At 35.5% G+C, this 21,156-nt stretch overlaps 1 protein-coding gene across 2 annotated transcripts in view; it reads right to left on the bottom strand.

Moving 5' to 3' along the window:
* The window catches only part of LOC150084235 (WD repeat-containing protein 44), a 380,944-nt gene that overhangs the window by 170,747 nt on the left and 189,041 nt on the right, over positions 1–21,156 (bottom strand). For both annotated transcript variants that reach the window (XM_090375960.1, XM_090375961.1), the window contains exon 9: positions 8,417–8,478. In XM_090375960.1, coding sequence (XP_090232086.1) covers positions 8,417–8,478 — 62 coding nt within the window. The remainder of the gene's footprint in view (positions 1–8,416; positions 8,479–21,156) is intronic.

Here is a 21,156-nt window from a genome sequence, read left to right as displayed (position 1 = left end):
ACAGCCTCCCTTGCATGTCTGATAATATTATAAGAATTTTTACTATACAGGAACTCCCCGGCTTACATAATACTCAACTTATGGAAATTTGACTATACCTAAGTTTTTGCTGGCAGGTGGAAACTTAAAAAAATTTTGGAAAAATATTTTGCATTCCATAGGAATAAATGGAGGTATCATGAAAATATTGTAATGTGAACCCAACATTACATTGTTTTTTTTTTTTTTTGGTAATTCGTTCCAAGACCTTGGAAGTTGACATTTTCACTATATAACTAAGCTATTTATATCTCTAAAAGGTCATTTTTATGATGGAAATTGCACTGTTATCATATGTTCTGTTATAAGAATCAACTTTGAACGCTTTTGTGATATTTTTCTAAAACACATTTCTGGAGGTCATTATCATTACCATAAAAAAATTCACACTTTCCAGTTTATTGGGGTTTTCTGTTAGCGCAATCTATTATAAACAGGTAGTAAACTCGATCTTATTGCATTTGTGATAATACAAATAACTGGAATTCTGTGGGTTTTTACGTTACGGTATTATGATGAAATGAGTTCCCCTTCACTGAAATCTTCAGGTGCCTCCGTACTCAGGTGGGCAGGAGTAGCAGTGTGTAGCACACGCTTCTTGATTAGACCGGGGTTCGAGCCCGTGACCACCAAATACGGAGGATATGGAAAGGTCAGAGAATGACCACCGCATATCCCTGGAGCAATATGGCCTTATTTGCTAATGCTCCTAAAAACCAAATAACAACAACAACTGAAATCTTCAATCATATAAAAAACATAAATAAAATTTCGGAATCTTCTCTTCATTCCTATTTACTTAATACAATGGTGAAGGGAAAAAGACCAACGGAAAGTGCAAGTGCTGGCAGTGCTAGGAAACGAAACAAAATTGATTAGAAATGAAGATGATTAAGAAGTTAATCTTAATCATCAATGAAGGTGATTAAGAAATTAAGATAATTAAGAGAGGGCCGCACTCTGTGGCCCTCTCCCCAGCTTCAGCATAGCATGTTAGTAAGTTACCACCTCCACCCACAAATTTATTTTAAGTCCCCATTCTCTATTCCCATCATTTTTCTTTCTTCGAATTTTAATTTCTTGTTATTTTTTATTATTATCATAGTTTTTATTATGAGTATTTCTTCCACTAATGCAGGATCAGCTACAAGATATACGTCTCCTTTCACACTATTCCCACATTTATACTCTCCATTATCACAGTAAATTGCGCTGCTTTGAGTATATCTTGTGTTCAAAACAGAGGCCCCCAATCATTTGTTGCATTTCTCTTGGTTGTGGTGGCTGATCCATGATAAAATTGCAAAATCATCATAATTAATCAATAATGAGTAATTTTACTTTACTAACTGCATGTTTTTTACAGGTACGTTCTTGTAATTTTACTATGGATTCAACAGAGCGTTTTTTAGACTACTCTTCCCTATACCTATAGGCTCTATATATATATATATATATATACAGCAGACACTCATTTTACCAGGACAGTTCAAGACTCCAAATTAAAAAAAAAAAAAACATAACCAACCAGAAATCATAAAATTCAAGCAATAACAAAATAGGTATAAACAGATGTTTTGCAAGTTGCAAATAAGCAACAAGAAGTGGGCATTATAAGTCATCATTGGGAGATTAGTGTGCCTATTATCTTGCAACCCCCGCTGTCTTCACACCTGCTGCTAAAAAAAAGGGTTAATTTGTTTTAGTGCGTTGCGTTGATTGTTGTGTTCTGTTGCACCGCAAAAAAGACAAATTTCATTTTGTTATTTAGGTCAGAGATGCTGAAAATTTTTAATAGTAAATAATTTTTTTTGTTTAGAAATCGCAAAAATGATCGGTAAACGCAAGAGTTTTCAGTTAAACAAAAACTTGAAATTATTCAAAAATTTGAAAACGGTGCAACCGTTAAAGCTATAATGAACCATTATAATGTTGGTGATCAAAACATATGCAACATCGTAAAAAATAAAGGGAAGCTATTAGATTTAAAACAGACATTGTAAAAAATGAAGAAAAGCATAGTATTTTGGTCACGCAAGTAGTGTGTGGTAAATTTTTTCGTTTTTTTATCTATCACCATATTTTTTACGTAGGTTTCTGAACATTTTTCGATACAGTAAGTCCCCAAACTTACGCAACTTTGGACATAAATTTTTTTTTTTTACTCAAATTTGAAAAAAAAATTTTTTTTAGGACTGCAAAATTTAAAACAAACAAAAAAAAATAATAAACAATCAGTAATGACAATCGCGGCAAGCACAAATTGCACAAGTTAAATACGGAGTAACAAGCAAAAAAATAGGAGAGAAGAGAAGATTCTTAAAATTTATTTGGTTTTTTTATATGACAGAAGATTTCAGTGAAGGGGACACACATTTCACCATAATAATGTAAGAACCCACAGAATTCCAGGTTTTGGTACTATTGCAAATGCAATAAGATCAAGTTTACTACCCATTTATAATTAGATGCACTTACAGAAAAGCCCAATAAACCGAAAACTGCAAATTGCTTTTACTGTTTGTATCTGGTAGTGACCTCCAGAAATGTGCTTTAGTAAAATGTGATCTCGCATGGGGTGATAATAGTGAGTTTTCGCCTTAACCCTGTGGAGTTCTTTACAAAAAATTTCACTTTGACCATTATCATGGTGCTGACTAAGAGAATAAGTGACAGCAGCAGCACTAGTAAATCTACCAACAAAAGGAAAGTGATCGAGTTGGATCAGAAAATTAAAATAATAAGGATGTACAACAATGGTCAAACATTAACAAGCATCGCACTGAATTCAGACTTGTCAATAATAATATAGTAGCAGTAAGTTATTAGTCATTCCTGAGTTACGTAAAGCTCGACTTACGTAAGAAGTCCTGGAACATATCTTTTATATTGGGAACTTCTATATTTTTGTATTAACCGTGATTTTTTTTTTTTTTTTTACCATCTATCCCAGAAAATCAAGAGTCTACTGTATATATATCCCGGATAATCTATTTCACGGTTAATTCAAAAATATACACATCCCCGACATAAGAGATACGTTCCAGGACTTCTTACATAAGTCAAGTTTTACGTAACTCGATTTATACATATATACAAATGAACTTCCCTATAACAAATTCGACAAATGTAGCGAAAAAATTCGTTATAGAGAAATTTCGTTATGCAGAGAATATCTTTTTTTATTAGAAATTGTTATTTAATTAGAAAATGAACCTACATTTATTTTTAATGTATTTTATTTCAAAATCACTTATTTAAATTACGTTTACACAATTTTCACCGGTAAGTATCACAAATTAAAAAAAAATCTGTAATTTTTGTTTGCATGGTACAATTAAAAAATTGTCTGATTCTCAAAGAAAACCTCAATTTTGTTCAGAGCATTAAAAACATTTTCACAAAACTGTAGACCCATACGAACCGTTTTAAAAGAGTTAATCAGTTCTTCGCGAGTTGGCTTTTCTACGGGTTGTTCTGATGCGTTTTCAGCACCATCGTTAAATTCTTTGTGGTCATGGCCGCGTCTAACACTGTTCAGCAGTATTTCATCTTCATTTGGATGTTCTGTTGTAGTCAGGTCGTGATCTACATAAACATAACTATCCAGTGTTATTTCATTTTCGATGTTTCCGAATGATTCTAGTAATGTCCAAAAGTTTTTCAGTTGTGAAAGGAGCAGTTCATCTTGTTCGTCCAGTTGTTGTTCGACTTATGTATTCAATGCAAATCCCGCTTTCGAAAAACAATTTTGAATAGTGTTTTCAGTGACATCATTTGTCCAAACTTTTGCTAGTTCAGAGATGCAATCTCTAAGGTTAATTGTAACCCTCTGAGTTTCTATTTTCTGATAATGCCATGGCAATCTTCATTATTATTCTCTTTCAATAATGAAATTTAAAATTTTTAATAATGCCTTGGTTCATTGGCTGGAGTTTTGACGTCACGCTTGGTGGTAAAAACAACAACTTCACACTTTAAATTTGGCAGACATACTGGCAGTATGTGTCGAACAGTTGTCAGTTACCAACACGATTTTCCTTTTTTCTTTTGTTATACACTTGTCTAGTTTTAATATCCAGTCTTCAAAGATATCACTTGTCATCCATGCTTTTTTATTAAAGGTGTAATCAACTTCCAAAGATTTTGTGCCTCTAAAACATCTTTTTTTGATTTTCTGATGACTAAAAGTCTTAATTTTTGACTTCCTGTCATATTTGCTCCAACTAGCACAGTGATTCTTTCTTTGCTTTGTTTTTTACCAAAACATTTATCCTCCTTAAAAGCAAGTGTTCTATTCGGTAAACATTTAAAGAATAAACCCATTTCGTCAGCATTAAAAACATCCTTAGGTTCATATTCTTCCAAAATCTTCTTTAAGGTATTGTTCCCTGAACTGTTGCAATCTTCTTCGCTTACATTAACACTTTCTCCACAAATAACCTTTTCCACTATTCTGTGGTGCTTCTTAAATTTATCTAACCACCCAGTGCTCGCATTAAATTCTGTATGTTCCAGGGACTGTGCAAATTTCAGAGCTTGTTGCTTAATTGTTGGACCCGATATTGGTATATTCTTTTCACGTGTCATTTGCACCCATTTTAGAACAGCTTTATCAATATCTTCGTGCCGACCGGGCTAGCTAGGTGGGTAAAGTGCCTGCCTGGCAACCCAAAGGTCGAGGGTTCGATTCCCGCCTCGGGCTTGGATATCACGATGGTGCTGTACTATGCGGTTGGATCTCAAGGCCACAATACATGAAGAAGCAGGAAAAAACCGGTTCCTTCGTGTATTGATCACGTCATACGATAAAAAAAAACAAAAAAACATCTTCATATATACACAACTTGATTTGCTTCTTGTCTGCTCCTCCTTCAATTGCATTTAAAATTGATTCTTGATTTTTTAAAATCTTAGATAAGCTGCTTGCAGGTATGCCATACATATTTCTCTGCAATATCTTTTTTCTTAAAACCCTGGTCAATATCATCAAGAATCTTTACTTTATCATTAGTACTCAAACACTTTCTCTTCGACATTGTTTCCACAACTGTAAAAATTACTGGACTGCAGCTCTTGCTGATACATACACCGCAAACTTTGCTGTGCTGGCCATCTAGTGAATTGTTAGTACCGCCTACTCAATGACGTTTGCTTGCCAATTCAACAGTATCACGTGACTTTTCCTATCAATCATTTTGAAGAAATATACGACTTTGTGAATTTCTTTTATTCTGCTTTCAATCATATATACACGAAAGTAAATTTATGGTTAATGTATGCTGTATGTTACTTTCCAGAAAAAAAAAAAAAATACATACAAGAGCACATAGCCTATGTGATTGATGACAAATTGTTCTAAAAGAACGAAATAAAAAAAAAAAAAAAATTCATGAAAACCATCTACTGGGAGTCCAGTTAGATGAGAACAGACATATCATATAATGACTGACAGGAAGGTCACATGGACAGGTACGGCTGAGGTGAGAAGCGAATGTGACTCAGTAGGCGTTACTAAAAAGCGACTATGGTGGCATTCTATGTATTGCTGCTGCAGCACGCTAAACGTATACTGCATTGAATTTCATTTTCCCCTTAGCGGCGCCTCAGTAGCCAGGTGAGCAGGAGCAGCAGTGTGTAGCACACGCTTCTTGATTAGACCGGTGTTCAAGCCCATGACCACCACATATCCCGGAGCAGTATGGCCTTAGTTGCTAATGCTCCTAAAAACCAAATAACAAACAACAACTCCTTAGCCAACATCAATTTACAAATCACTCTATTTATAGTAAAGTTTATGACCACTTTTAAGAAAACCCATTTGGTTTTATAACTGTAACAAAAATGAAACAAAGACCCTCCTACTGGCATCAATGGCCACAAGTGTTCACTAAAAGGATGATTATTTAATTCCAGATACTAATGAGCAATTTCAGAGGGAAAATTTCAGTGGCTCTTTAACAGTAAATGCTTGAAAATCTTCAAAAATGCTTTTACTAATTTTTTAAAAAAATTCGTTATAGAGAGTAAAATTCGTTATTACGAAAAAATTCGTAATACAGATGACCCCCGCTTAATGCTGATAATTCATTCCGGAAAAACAGAGCACTAAGTGAATCCGTGCTAACCGAGCTCCGCATTCCCATAAAGTAACATATGTATTTGTAAGTTGCGGTCGGTGCCATAGGATATTTCCTAATCAATAATAAACGGTAGTGAAAAGACGCACAAATGTCGGTTAAAATATTTAATATTCAAATATTTGTACATATAAAATATTCTGCATTACATATGTATATAATTATGTGGTAACTACTTATGTATCAAAATTAAACTTAAAATTCCAATTAAAATCATGAATTTAATTGATCTAAATTAATTTTAATTGATTTAATTTAATTGATGAATTTAATCATGAAAAATGTGTCGATTTTGGGTTGAACTTTGGCCCTCTTCTAAATAAACTAAAAGGGGTATTAATTTTAAATCCCCCGCAGCGTTACCTACCACCCAACAATAAAGTCAACCGAATCTTCGCCGCTTTGAAACCCGGCATGTTTTTTTCTTCTTTCAATATGAAACTTCTTTTAGGCATTTGTTTCCACAAAAGTCCTGCTTCATCTATGTTATAAACTCGTTGAGAAGTATAACACACAATACCCCTCTTCAATAATTTTAACAAGTTCTTTTTTGAAAGTTTCGGCTCCTTGATCTGCACCTGTGGCTTCTCCCTAGATTTTAAATCTATTCAACCAGCCGTTACCAGTTTTAAATGGTTCCACAATTTTTTTTTTTTTTTAGGTGAGTTTTCTTCAGATCATCATATTGGCTAATCTCTCTCTCTATCTCTTTTTAAAAAAATTTTTTTTTAATAATATTTAACTTAACTGAATTCTGCATTGGATATTTCCATTTCAATGTCAAATTCCATTTCACGTCTTTCCATTTCAATCCCAATAACTGGCCTAGCCCTAGTTGCTTGCAGTGGAACAGCAATCTTTCCCACTGCTAAAATTAATTCTTTATTTTTTTATAATTGTTCTTACAGCATGATGTCTAATACTGTACTGAGTGATGACTAGACTTCGGATAAATGCATATAACGCAAATATTACAAGCAATATACTTGATCATTTTTTAAAATGTTGATCTCGGAATACGTAACAAGTCACTGTACTGCAATTAAATTAGCGTGCAAGAAAATTTCACTGAGCGTGGGAAACGTTTTAATGCTGTTTTTCTATTCATTTTCAAGCTATCGGCTCCATCAAATGAAACGATTTCGTTAAATATGCCAAAAATGCAATCTGTAAAAGAGCGTTATAGCGAATCAGCGTAAAGCGAACTGTGTTATAACGAGGGCCTGCTGTATAGAGAAATTCGTTAAATAGAAGTTCTACTGATATAAAAATAATAGGATGTAGTGATAAAACTGAAAGTCTAAAAAAAGAATGAAAAAATTATTAATTTATTAAATCAGATTATGAATCCGGGACACTACTAATTACAGCAGAAATATCCAGCAACCATAATGAAATATAGACAAATCTATTTGATAAGTGTATTGAGTAGGGCTGCTGGCCTGTAAAGTAAAAGCAGATTACCTGAAAATAAATAATAAAATTAAGACTAACATAAAAATAACAAAGTAATAAAATAATACTTAATGCTGTAGGTCCTAAGATTTTACCTAAGTTTTCAAGCAGCCAAAACCGAAGTAACCGCAGCATTAAGCATGGTCTCTGTTTCTGTTATGATGTATATGTACGAAATTTATACATCATAGCCAAACCGACAGAGACCAAAAAGGAAGGAATAACAAGAATATAATTCAAAAATAAATAAAATAAAACGTAATCTGCTTTCAGGTAATCAGCAGATTACTTTTAGGTAATCTGCTTTTACTTTGCAGACATTCTTAATTTATTCCATTGTAATTACACTTGACAGGCAATCCTGCTCGATACACTTATCACATACATTTGTCTATATATATATAAAGCTGCATATTTTTAAATGAACGTATGAAAAAATTATATTATCAAGACCATTTATACACCCATCAGAACAAATTTATACAGCTGAATGCAAGTCTCTTGTTATTACTGTAGAATTTCCCTACATTTAATATTATTAAGTTAACGGTAGATTAAATTATGCTTATTATGGGTACTCTTTTTTTTTATAATACATTTTTATTATATTTGAATAGTTGTATCGAACATCCATCCTTTTAATATTCTAGAGAAATGAATTAAAAGTTAAATAGCAATTTTATTTTTATTTTAAAGATTCAACTTTATCTTACAATGTAAATATTATGTATTCTTTGATATTAACACACACAACACACACACACTAGTTCAGAAATTATTACCTTCATCAGCTACTGTCCTAATCTTATTTACAGTTCTTCCTAATATATGCCTCAGTTTTATCCTGTTGAAAAGATAAAATAAAGATTAATTATTTAGAATGTGCACAAATGCACAAGCCAAAAGAGAAACTACTATTATCAGTAACTGCATTATTGCATATAAAAAGAGGAGTGTTGGATGATGTTAAAATGAGTTTCAGTGTCTTGGGGGTCACTTGTTTCACATAAGTATAGTTGTTATTGTTATTTGGTTTTTAGGAGCATTAGCAACTAAGGCCATATTGCTCCGGGGATATGCGGTGGTTATTCCCTGACCTTTACGCATCCTCCGTATTTGGTGGTCACGGGCTCACACCCCGGTCTAATGAAGAAGCGTGTGCTACGCACTACTGCTCCTGCCCACCTGGCTAGGGAGGCACCCATAAGTATAGAGGTAACTAAGGTGATCAGGATATCTGAATAACGTGTGGTCCGGTTGCCTATTTCATAGGATAAAAATACACCCCCACCCATGACCAACAAATCCGACCAGCTGAAAGACCTTTACAAAGTTTTTGCCATCACTAATGGGAACAATTCACCTGGTCTGGAGTCAGGAACAGAATCAAAATCTTTCCAAATGGGAAAGCAAGTAACATAGCCACTGTATAACTTTTACAAGTTTTTTAAAATAACACAGGCCTCAGGTTCTGCTTGATAAAAGGGAACCCATGGGCTGTGGACACCAGAGTCCTCTCTATAACAGTACAGTGGGGGTTTCCACTTGGAGATAACTGGATTTGAATGATGTTGGAGATTGAGGGGAATACTTAAACTTCTTCAATAGGGGTATGGTTAGCTAACCTTAGATGGGGGAGTAATATTTTTTCTGTAAGTTTTTTTTTTTGGTAACACGGCACATAATTTGGCCCATGAATACATATGTAGAGATCTAACACACAAGGATCATTTAGAAACTGGTGAACTATGACTAATTTAGTTCTTGCTATTGTTGAGATCTTATTAGCGTATTCAGCAACTATGGCCGTACTATGTTGAAATTAGATTTCATTATAACTGAAAAGCAGATTCTTAATGCATGAAGAATCACTGCTGATAATCAGATCAAGAGTATTACTCACCCCAATTGCCTCTCGAACATGCTGCTTTAGAAAACAATCTTCCAATAAATAATACACAAAAGTCTTGGCTATCTGGGAAGTTAAAATCCCCTATTATAAGACAATCTGATTTACTTGGCCACTCTCATTTCTCTGTACAGTTGTTCATTGTACTCATCAGGGTCATTAGGCTTAAAACACACTCATGCTCTCGATTTGGTTTTCTCAGTGCTTATGTCACAACAAACTGACTAAACATTGCACAGTCCATCTGTGTCAACTGGATACACTTCCTTAGATTTTATGTGTTTCTTAACTAGCAGCATCACTGCTCCACTCCTTCTGTCCTTTCTGTACAAATTGTACTTCCCAAATTCCAATTCTGCATTCCTTATCTCTGTGTGACACCATGTCTCTGATATCCCAACAACATCAGCCTTTAATGTCTTGATCAGCACCTCAAATTCATCAAATTTATTTACTATTCTCCTAGCATTGGTGTACATGCAAGTATACATGCACCTGTTACTCTTAGTTACTCTAACACAGCCCATGTTTTTACTTTTTTCATGACCCCCAGCAGTTCCTGAAATCCCCAGCAGCTGGCTTTCTGGACTGCTGCTCATTCCAATAGAAGCAGTGCAAGAATCATTTCCACATCTGCCTGCGGCTACTGGTAACCTATTAGTCTGTGAATTCACCCAAACAGTTTTCCGGCCCACCTAACATTGCCTCGATAGCATCAGAAAATATTCCTGCACCTTTTCTATTTAAATGTATTCCATCCCTGTAGAAACAATCTCTCCTGTTAACAAGCACAGACCATGCTGAGAAAAATTCTACCCCATGAGCCTTGCACAATCTCTCCATGGCCAAATTAATTAACAAAGGCTCTCACATACTCCCTCCTATCGTGTCTGGGAAGAATTGCAGACACTTTCAAATTTAACCCAAACTCGCAACTTTTTTTCAACATTGATCTGTACTTGTTAAGTAAGTCCGCAGATCTCCTACTCTTAATGTCATTAGTGTCAACGTGTACAACAATATCACCCTTTGTGCTCTTAAAAGATATCTATTCTACTACATCATCAACCTTTGCCCCTAGCAGACATACCCTAGTCCTATTCCACCTATCCTTTTTGCACAATATATTTCTTGTCTCTCTGACAAGTCACCAACAATAACTAGCTCCTGTGGGACCAGTGCATTCTGCCCTGAAGGTTGCTGCTGTGTCACCTGATGCACAAGAGTGAGCTCTGGCATTGAGTTGGGCAGCTGAGAGTGTGATGAGCTTCCCATTTCAATTCCTTCGAGGACATCTACCCCACTCTTTAAACTCTTATAGACTCCCATCAAAATTCAGTGTTGGTGCCTAATTTCTTGACACTGTGCACCTAGCACACACAAAGACATCCTCCTTGGCTAGATCATGTCCTGTTCCAGAAAGATCTGCAAACATTTCAAATATTGCAAATTTCTTTAGGCTGTGATGCGCTGGAGAATTGCCACTTTTGGTTCTCCTTAAGCCACAGCACTCCCGCTACTTTGTGCACATTGCTTTGCTGCTCTAGTCTGGGGCATGATTTCCATTTAAATACGATGTAATTAATTAACAGTAAAAATTAATAAGGTTAATAAATTTAATTGATTATAAAAATGTTTTGTTTATAAATATGCATTGCTGTTTAGAACTGATTGTCAAAAGCATATCCAAAGCTTCAGAAGAAAGGGATCATAACTCAGTTTGGCGAAGGTAAAGAAAGCCTGCACGAGAAGCACGCAAAAGTTCGATGAAATTTACCATTAAAAGTACTCTGCCGTAACGGTATTTGTATTGTTGCTCGCTCAGTAAACATACAGTGGGTGTTATCGGTCAGGAGTAGATATAGAATCCATGGGAGATTGAAACCCTCCCAAAGTGAAGGGGATAACCTGATGTTTTTTCTTTAGAATCACTGGTGGACTAGTGGATAAATTGTTTATTAAGGGAAAAAAAAAAAAAAAAAAAAAAGGCAAAGAAGCCCACACGAGAAGCATGGCAAACTTCAAAAAAGTTTACCGCCGAAACTACGTTACAAACATTTTTTACGACGCCAGAATTCGTGATTGAATTAGTTAATTCAATTAGTGAATCTAAAGAAAAAAGGTCAGGTTATCCCCCCCCTCCACTTTGGGAGGTTTTCAAGCTCCCATGGGATTCAACTTCTATTCCAAACTGATAACATCCACTGTCTGTTTACCGAGTGAACAACAATACAAATGCCGTTACGGAAAAGTACTTTTACTGGTAAATTTCATCGAACTTTTGCAGGCTTTCTTTACCTTAGCCCTCAGTTTTTTTTCACCTGGCTGAATACAGTTTTTAAATTCCTTTCAGTGGGACCAACTGATGCTGTTATCAAGTGAAAATTCTAAATGGGAGGCATTGAGGGAAGTAATCATAGAAGCTACTATGCTTTTTATACTACGAGATGTAGTATAAAAGTCCTCAGTTAGTCTGACATCCTAAATGGATGTCAGACTAACTGAGGAGACTAGGAACAGAAGAAAAATGTGTGAATGATAATAAATTAGCAGGGGGGACATGGAATCCTACAGCAAGTACAACTTAGCCTGTAGTGAGGTTAATATTGGCTTCAGGCAAGCCAATGCAGATTATGAGAAATCCTTGGATAAGAATGCAAAGAATTCTTTGCTATTTTTTATAACACTGCTGTAAGGAAAATATGCTTTGGCGTTAGGATTCACAATAGAAAGTCAGCTAGCCACCAAACCTATTCCACAACACACCAAATTTATTTATGAAGTCATGATGCAGATTCTACTATGACTGTATTAAATATTTTAATTTGCAATACTGCATTGGACTGTATCAGCACACAAATCACCTTGATGGCAGAAGTTTGGTAGAACAGCACTAATGCTCTCCCCCCTTTTGTACCACTGATAAGTTGGCCATTCAACAACTTGTTTTGATGCTCATGATGTTGACTTTGTACTCATCTTTCACTGATCTTTGATAATTGACTGGCACAGAAGGCATTCTTTATGAATTTGTTGATGGGGGAATAGCAACACGAGTTAGAGGAGTTGCCATCATGTACATTTTTAAAAATTTTTCTTTGAAAATAAGTCTTCAATGATATTAGTTTTCATAAACTTTTAGACCTTTTATTAATCCTTATTGTTTTGTAAATTGGGAGAGGATATCATCCCTAGGCCATATCACATGCATTGTATCAGAAATTAAAAACCTGCTGCAGAATGAAGTTTACTTCTTTTTTATGGCTAAATGAATTATGACACTATTCTTAGGTGTTTAATTCAATGTTATTAGTTATGAAAATAAGAAAAACAGATATATATATATATATATATATAAAAACAAACAAACTGATTTTAACATAGTTTTCTATTTTCTTGCAAAAAGAAAAAATGTGTGTGTGTGGGGGGGGGAACTGTTACTAATTACATTATGATGGCAGATGGCTCATTCTCCATTGTAAACTTAGAGAACTGGCAGCTTCATTGGTTAATGCAATTCTTCCAAATAAAGCACAAGATAATCATAATTAATATTCCCGTAATTTGAAAGGAAGTTATTCCTAACAGATTTATGTCTCATTACACAGCTATTTCTCTAAACAAGCAGTCCCTTACTAATAATTTTGCATCTTCTAGCACTAGACATAATTTCAGTAAAGCTCAGTGGAATGTTATAATTAATCCTATTTCAGCTTTGTCTTTTGCTGATTTGTTCCTTTCTAATAAACGTCAACTTTCTTTTCATACTATTTTCTAATGTTCCTTTTCCAGCAAGCCAAAAAATCTACAGTATCCCTGCCTAGCTATACTTCTGGTTTCCTTGCGATTCACCAATGGCTGCTAGCATCTCTTCGGGTTGTTCTGTATGTAACCATTCAGGGTCCTGAAGCAAAAATCATTATTTTGCTAAGAACTCCGCTCGTATGTGTGTGTGTGCGTGCGCGCACACACACCATAAATGAGTTGTAAGTGTTGTTGTATAATATTTAACAATCACAGTCTGAAAGGGTCAGAGTGAAAAACCATGGCTCACAATTAACTTCTTTAAACTGGCAAAAAAACAATCCTGTAATGGCACTCTTTTATCCTCATTCAAGAATTGATCAGTCTTTGTCACTTTTTTAACATCAGTGCTCAGTTTCCTACCTAAAGCATTGCCAATCACAGTGTTTTCCCTGACTTTAAAATTCTTCCACCACCTGAATGCTTCTGGGGTGTAGGTATTCTATTAACACCTCTAAAATTTCTAAACTGCTTTTCTGAACTTCACACAAAATTTTATCACATCGTTTTTGTAAAATGTATGAAATATAATTTTTTTTTTTTTTTTTTTGTTATTTGGTTTTTAGGGGCATTAGCAACTAAGGCCATATTGCTCCGGGAATATGCGGTGGTCATTTCCTGACCTTTCTGCATCCTCCGTATTTGGTGGTGACGGGCTCGAACCCCGGTCTAATCAAGAAGCGTGTGTTATGCACTGCTGCTCCTTCCCACCTGGCTACAGAGGCGCCGAAATATCATTTTCTGCCATCGAAAAACAGGTGTTGTAAAACAGACTACTAAACATTTGCAAGCAATGGACAAGAGCTGTCAACCTCATCTTTTCAAATACCCTGGAAAATCAGGCTGTTTGGTTGGGATTTCTTGGCTTATTGATGACCATCATATTGTGTCCCTTCTTGTGACTAACTTGTTTGATCATTAATTGCAACACTGACCTCTAGATATTTTCATAATCTACTGTCATCACTTTAAGCCATTCTTGGCAGCCTGTTCTACATGATACATTGGCACCTGCAACTTGTTCAGAGAGGTCAAGATTTGATCCTTGTTGACAATTGAAGGAATTTCTAGTCCTCTTCAAAGCTGGCCATATATACAATTGGTAAATTCTATATATGGCCAGCTTTAAAGAGGACTAGAAATTGTATATAGGAGCCATTTATGCCAATATTTATACCATCATGTTAACTTTATTATGATATTATTTATGGGTAGTATAGTTGAAGCAGTTTACAGTGATTTACCCCCCAACCTAGGGGAACTAGAAAAACAGTTGTTGTTAAATTAAAACAATGTTATATTGATAGTTCATAAAATTAGCAAAAGAATAAGGAAAAGTTTGAATATTTAACGTAATTCTACTAATACAGTATAGTATAATCTAATTCAGGATAGGTACTACAATATTAAACAAGAAAATGAAGACTAAATTTTGTGCTGAATTGTCTGTAGTCTGATTAATTTTTAAATTACCGTATTTCCCACCACATAAGACATGCCCATAATTTAGCAAATATTACCGTAATTCCCCATGTATAAGACGCACCTTTTTCGAAAAATTTGTGGTCTAAAAACTGGGTGCGTCTTATACAGTGGTGGTAGATTTTTTTTACTTGCATTTCCCGTTTTTTTGCGCTTGTTGTCTTTGCGCTCATTGTTTCGCACTTGTTACCGATATATTAGGTTACATTTTGCCACGTTCTGCCCAGAAATGGCTCAGAAAAGATTTTCATACGGTGCTGAATTCATGTTAAAAGTGATCCAGTTTGCAAAAGTGAATGGAAATCGTGCTACTGAAAGTAAGTTTGGTCCTCCTCCAACTGAGAAAACAATCCGAGACTGGCTATGGGAAGAAGAAACGCTACTGAAAACGCCATGCCAGAAGAAGAACATTAGAGGGGCAAGTCAGCAAAATGGCCTGATTTAGAGAGGGAATTGAAGAGCAAAGGGCAATTGGAATTCCTGTGTCCACAAAGATGGTTCAGCATGAGGCAAGAAGAATTGCTGATGAAAATGAAGTTACTGATTTCAAAGGAGGACACAATTGGTGCTTCAGGTTCATGAAACGGAATGGACTAAGCATGCGTACACACACCAGACTTGCCCAAAAGATGCCTGAAAGCTATGAGCAGAAGGTCCTTGAATTTCATTGTTTTGTCATTCAATGTCGGAAGACATCAGTTTCAGTTGGGACAGATTGCAATTATGGACAAAGTCCCCCTTCAATTTGATGTCCCAAGTAACAGAACTGTTGATAAGAAGGGGGTGAAAACTAACTATGACTGGAAGAAGGGGGTGAAAACTAACTATGACTGGAAGACAAGTGGACATGAAAAGAGCAATTATACAGTTGTTCTAGCTTGTTGTGCTGACGGAACCAAGCTGCCTCCTATGCTGATTTTCAAACGCAAAACAATGCCAAAAGAAGACATTCTTCGAGGAGTGATTGTCCACGTTCATGACAAGGGTTGGATTGGATCAGGATGGGATGAAGATCTGGTTTGAGAAAGTTTGGAGCAGGAGACCAGGTGGGCTCTTACGCAAACCTGCCCTATTGGTGCTTGATCAGTTCAGGGCACACATAACAAAAAATACAAAGAGGATTGCTGCAGAGCAAAAAACAAAACTTGGCGTCATACCTGGAGGCTTGACATCCCAGCTCCAACCACTTGATGTCAGCATCAACAAACCCTTCAAAGCTGCCATGAGAGACGAATGGAACCAATGGATGAAGTCTTCTGGGGACAATTTGACACCAGCAGGAAGAGTGAAGAAACCAACTATAGGAGAAGTTTGTACCTGGGTGAAAAGATCCTGGAATAATATCAAGATTGAGATCGTTGTCAAGTCATTTAAGAAGTGTGGCATTTCAAATGCCATAAATGGAACTGAGGACGAGGCAATATATGAAGACAGTGATTCATCAGACACAGATGAGGAGTTGTATGAATTTTATGATGAATAAAACTTGAGTTCAATAACTTTATGTAATACATTTTTTTTTCAAATTTCGGACCCCAAAATTAAGGTGCATCTTATACATGGGGAAATACGGTATTTATGAAAATTAATTGTTGTAATAACCACTCTTCTACCATGTAGGATTAATAATATAGTTTATTAAGCTTATAACCCACTATACATTTAAGTTGATGTTTCAGGCAACTTACCGCTGCCTATCATCAGACCATACATTGGCTGTTAGGGGAAGCAAATATAAAGAGTTACAGTTTGGAAACATTTGTAATTAATTATTAATTGTGGGGAATCCATGCTAAGGATTTTTACAGTTAAAATTACATTAGGGTTATACAGGATTGTACTATAGATTAAGGTAAATACACATATGGATACACATACATAAAAATTAAATTCTTACCTGCTGTCAGAATCCTGCTTGCCGATGCTACCAAAACCTGTTGTGCATACTGGCAAGAGGTGCTGCTAACAGTTATATTACATGATTAAATCTACTGACAGCCACATCTATCTAGGATATCCAAGACTGCTACCAATTTCAGAAATATTAGATCTCATAGACCTTTCAATTTTTGCGGAGATGGGGGAAACCCCTGGTGCCATCAGACAACTAACACACATTAGATCTTTCAATAGGAAAACCCTACTTCTCATTTAATGGAGGGCTCTATACTCAGCTTTCAGGCCTTAGCATGGGAAATTCCCTCTCAAGGCAAAAATATTTATATCAAAATCATAAGATGAATTCCCTGAAAAGCAACCTAAAAAAACTGAAATTCTGGGGCTGGCATGTAGACAATATAATAGTAATCTGGAACCATGGAACAGAACATTTACAAAAATTTTATGAAGCCCTTAACAATCATCATCAAAAGGTCAAATTTAAAATTGAAATAGAAAACAACAGCTTTCCTTTCTTTGACATCTTTTTCATCAGAAAACCCACAGAGCTACTTATGAGTGTCTCCAGGAAGCCAAGAAACGCAGGGATCTTCTTAAACTACAAATCCTATCACCTGTTCTAAACAAAAATTGGGGTTCTCAAATCTTTCATCCTCAGAGCATACAGAATTTGTAAAGAAGGAAACCTCCAAAAAGAACTGACAACAATCAAGATTGCCTTCAAAAACAGATTCCTACCTTATAGATACGGATTTCCATTTTATCAACAGAGCAACAGAAGACCTTCAGAGAACCCCAAACCAGCATAGTATACCTTATATACCAACCAACAATCAGTAGAAAAATAAGAAAATATGGAATGACCACTTTCTTCAAGAGCTCTGCCTCAGTGAGGCAGATCCTAAAACATTAGCCCAATAACTCCAACAATCCTAGGGTCCTATTTATAAAATAGACTGTAGGTGTGGGGGTACATAAATAGGAGAATCATATAGAAGACTCAACTGCAGAATTAAAGAACATAAAACAGATGTGCAATATGGAAGAATCCTAAAATCTGACACAGCCTTCCTACATGCATTCCAATGTGGTGACACATGGGACTTAAACAATACCAGAATCCTCTCTATAAAAATGTTTGGAGTCTCATCAATTAACAGGAAACAATGAATCGAATTCAACCCTCAATATTTCCACCTAAACAACAAGAAAATAGAGGAAGATATGGAAAAACGAGAAAAACAAAAAAGAAAATACTCCAATAATCCTGAAGAGCAGCCCACAGAATTGTAATTAATTATTACAATTCTCTCCCTCCAGATCACCAATACCAGCCTGCAGATGTTCTGAACACGAAGGTAGTGCACCTCAAACAAGAACCACTGGATCCAAGGAAGTAAACTCCCGGCACCCCACTACTGATCAACAGAGTTAATTTAGTAATGTAACTGTTGGCAGCACCTCGTGCCAGTATGTATAACAGTTTTGGTAACATCAGCAAGCAGGAATCTGACAGCAGGTATGAATTTAATTTTTATGTATGCGTATCCATATGTATTTACCTTAACATCTAGTACAACCCTGTATAACTCTAATGTAATTTTAACTATAAAAATTCTTAAAAATTCTTAGCTTGGATTCCCTAAAATCCACAAAATTCCCAATTAATAATTAATTACAAATGTTTCCAAATTGTAACTTTTTGCATTTTCTCCCCCTAACAGCAAATGTATGATCTGATGACAGGCAGTGGTAAGTTGCAGGGAATGTCACCTTAAATGTATAGTGGTTTGAGCTATAAGCTTAATAAAACTATAGTATCAATCCCAAGTGGTAGAAGGGTGGTTATTACAATAATTAATTTTCATCTAAAAGAACCACGTAATATTCTTTCCTAACTATAAAAGATTATTTAGCAAAAAAAAAAAAAAAAAAACGAGGAACTGATTTATTTTATTGCACGTATCATATTACTTCTAATTCTTTTTAAATTTAAACAAAAGCGTTTTATTACACTTGACTATTTCTATAATACCATTCATACTAAGATGAATCCAAAATATTTTAATCATCTCAAAATCCGAAAATTCATTACTGCTGCTGCTAATAATGAACTGTCATGCTCATCAAACAGAATATCACCTTCTGTGCTGTCTAAGGCATTACTTATACCAGGAGTGGGCAATTAATTTGTGATGATCTACTTTTTTCCTTCAAAATGTGCTGCAATTTACCATCTCAAAAATTTCATTGCACAAGGTGCACAAATAAAGGGATGACTGTATATTTAAAATTCGTCGTGAATGACCAAAATTAAATCTGCAATTGACTCGTTGGCCACACCCGACTTATACCATACTTCTGAAATGACTTCATAACTGTCTTGGTCTGTGAACATGCACATCTGAGAAACTATTGGGCTCTTCATACAACCAGGTGTTAAGTTGTGTTGTGCTTCATCCATTTAGTCTAGTCTTCTTTCATGATAGCTTTAAAAGGCTTGTTAACAGAAACATCCAGTGGCTGTAGTTGGCCACTGGATGCAAGTCCATCTGGAATTACAGAAGTTGTGTTTTTAATCTTCCCACCTTCCTTTGTGTGGCCTCTGTTTTATGTGCACAAAATTGGTCTCATACCAGCACAGCTGGTTTCTTGAAAAGGCCATCAGGATGCCTTGACCACAATTTTTCTAGCCATAGTTTCACTTGATCTTCATTCATTCACCCCTCAGGACGAACATGGACAAAAATACCTGGTGAAATTCTTTTCCTTTGGCAGAGTTTTTCTCTTGAATATGAAGGAAAGAGGAAGTTTTGTTCCATCAGAGAACATGCCAAAACAGCATTATATTGCATCTTTTTGAGGCCTAATGTATTCATACCTTTAACATCCACATTTGTATTTGAGAGTACATCAAATGTTAAAGGTACTTCATCCATATTACCAAACTGGCCAAGCTCATAGTTTGTGTGCTTCCTGGCATTCCTAGTAAAGGTCAAAAATATTGTTCTGTAATTTTCTGGGCTATCCTTGTTTGTGTCCTCATAGCAAAGCCATTTCATGTAGTCAGGGAAGGATGTTACATGGTTGTTTTCCATTAAGATTATTACTGTATTTAATACCACTCTTATACCACATGAAATTAATAATATACAGTTGGACCTCTTCAACGAACTTCCATATAGCAAAATTTTCTATGTAGCGAACTTTTTTGATTTACCTTTGGTCATTACATTTAAAAAATAGTTTCCATATAACAAACTAATTTCGAGAGACTTGGGTAAGCATTTTTCATACCTCTGGCCTTTAGGCAACAAAGCTAGCATGAATTAAGAGCTAAAACATTTTACAATTTAATGGTGCCTGTAACCCTGTAGGAGGAAACTGACCAACCACAGCGCGGGATAAAAAAGAGATGGAAAAGTTTGGGAGAGGCCTTTTCCCAGCAGTGGGTTAGCAAGGGCTAAAAAGAAGTAAAACCTATAAAACTTATACACTACTATGCCAAGAAGTCCCACTAGTCAGCTGTCCACAGTCATTGGCAACGATTAAGGCATATTCCTGATGTGGGCATTGGCTCTGGTCAACCTATTTTCTACTGTAAGCATCCTATTAGAGAATCAGGAGAGAGTGATTTTCCTATATCTCGGAAATTCATCTGTTGTTTCAAGAAATGAGTCATCCACACTTGCACTAAATTTCACCTGTCTCTTTTTACATGGTAACTACAAATGGTCCTTAATTTCAGCTTTGTTTTAACTGTTGTGCAAGTAACTTTACAGTGTCTAAGAAGAAATCCTTGAGTGTAGTGTGAAAAAGTGGAAGTGCTTAATAGTGTAGATAGTGGTGTTAAAAAAAATAGAGAAAGAAATCGCTTTAAAATTTGATGTTCCTGCCAGTAGTGTCAACCATTCTGAAAAACCTTGTTTCGATTCTCAAACTTTGAGGAAAAGTGACCAAGTCGGAAGCATGCAAAATTATGACTTTGGGAAGATGTAGATGAAGCAGTTTTTAAGTGGATGAAGTTGATTCGAAACCAAACTATGCCAATATATGGCTATTAATAAAAGAAAAGGCTATGGAGTATGCATCTTTCTGGGGCACAAAACATTCCAAGCCAATTCTGGTTGGCTGGACAAATTTAAAGAGCATCATGGCTTGCTTGAAAAAGTTATTTCTGATGAAAGTGGAGTTGCAAACGAAGAAGATTATACCCATTGGAAAGAAACAGTTTTGAAAAAATTATGGAGGACTATGAGTCCAAAGATATTCAACATTGATGAAACATGTCTATTTTTTAAATGTTTGCCGAACGAGACACTGACTTTTAAAGGTAATAAACGTTTAGGTGGTAAAAATAGTAAGGAGAGAATTACACTCTTGGTTGCAAATATGACTGGCAATGAAAAACTGAAGCTTTTGGATAGG

This window comes from Mastigoproctus giganteus, chromosome 6, assembly GCF_048544385.1.
Source record: "Mastigoproctus giganteus isolate SK-2022 chromosome 6, ASM4854438v1, whole genome shotgun sequence".
Classification (NCBI taxonomy): Eukaryota; Metazoa; Arthropoda; class Arachnida; order Uropygi; family Thelyphonidae; genus Mastigoproctus; species Mastigoproctus giganteus.
This window is presented reverse-complemented; position numbering and strand designations above follow the sequence as displayed.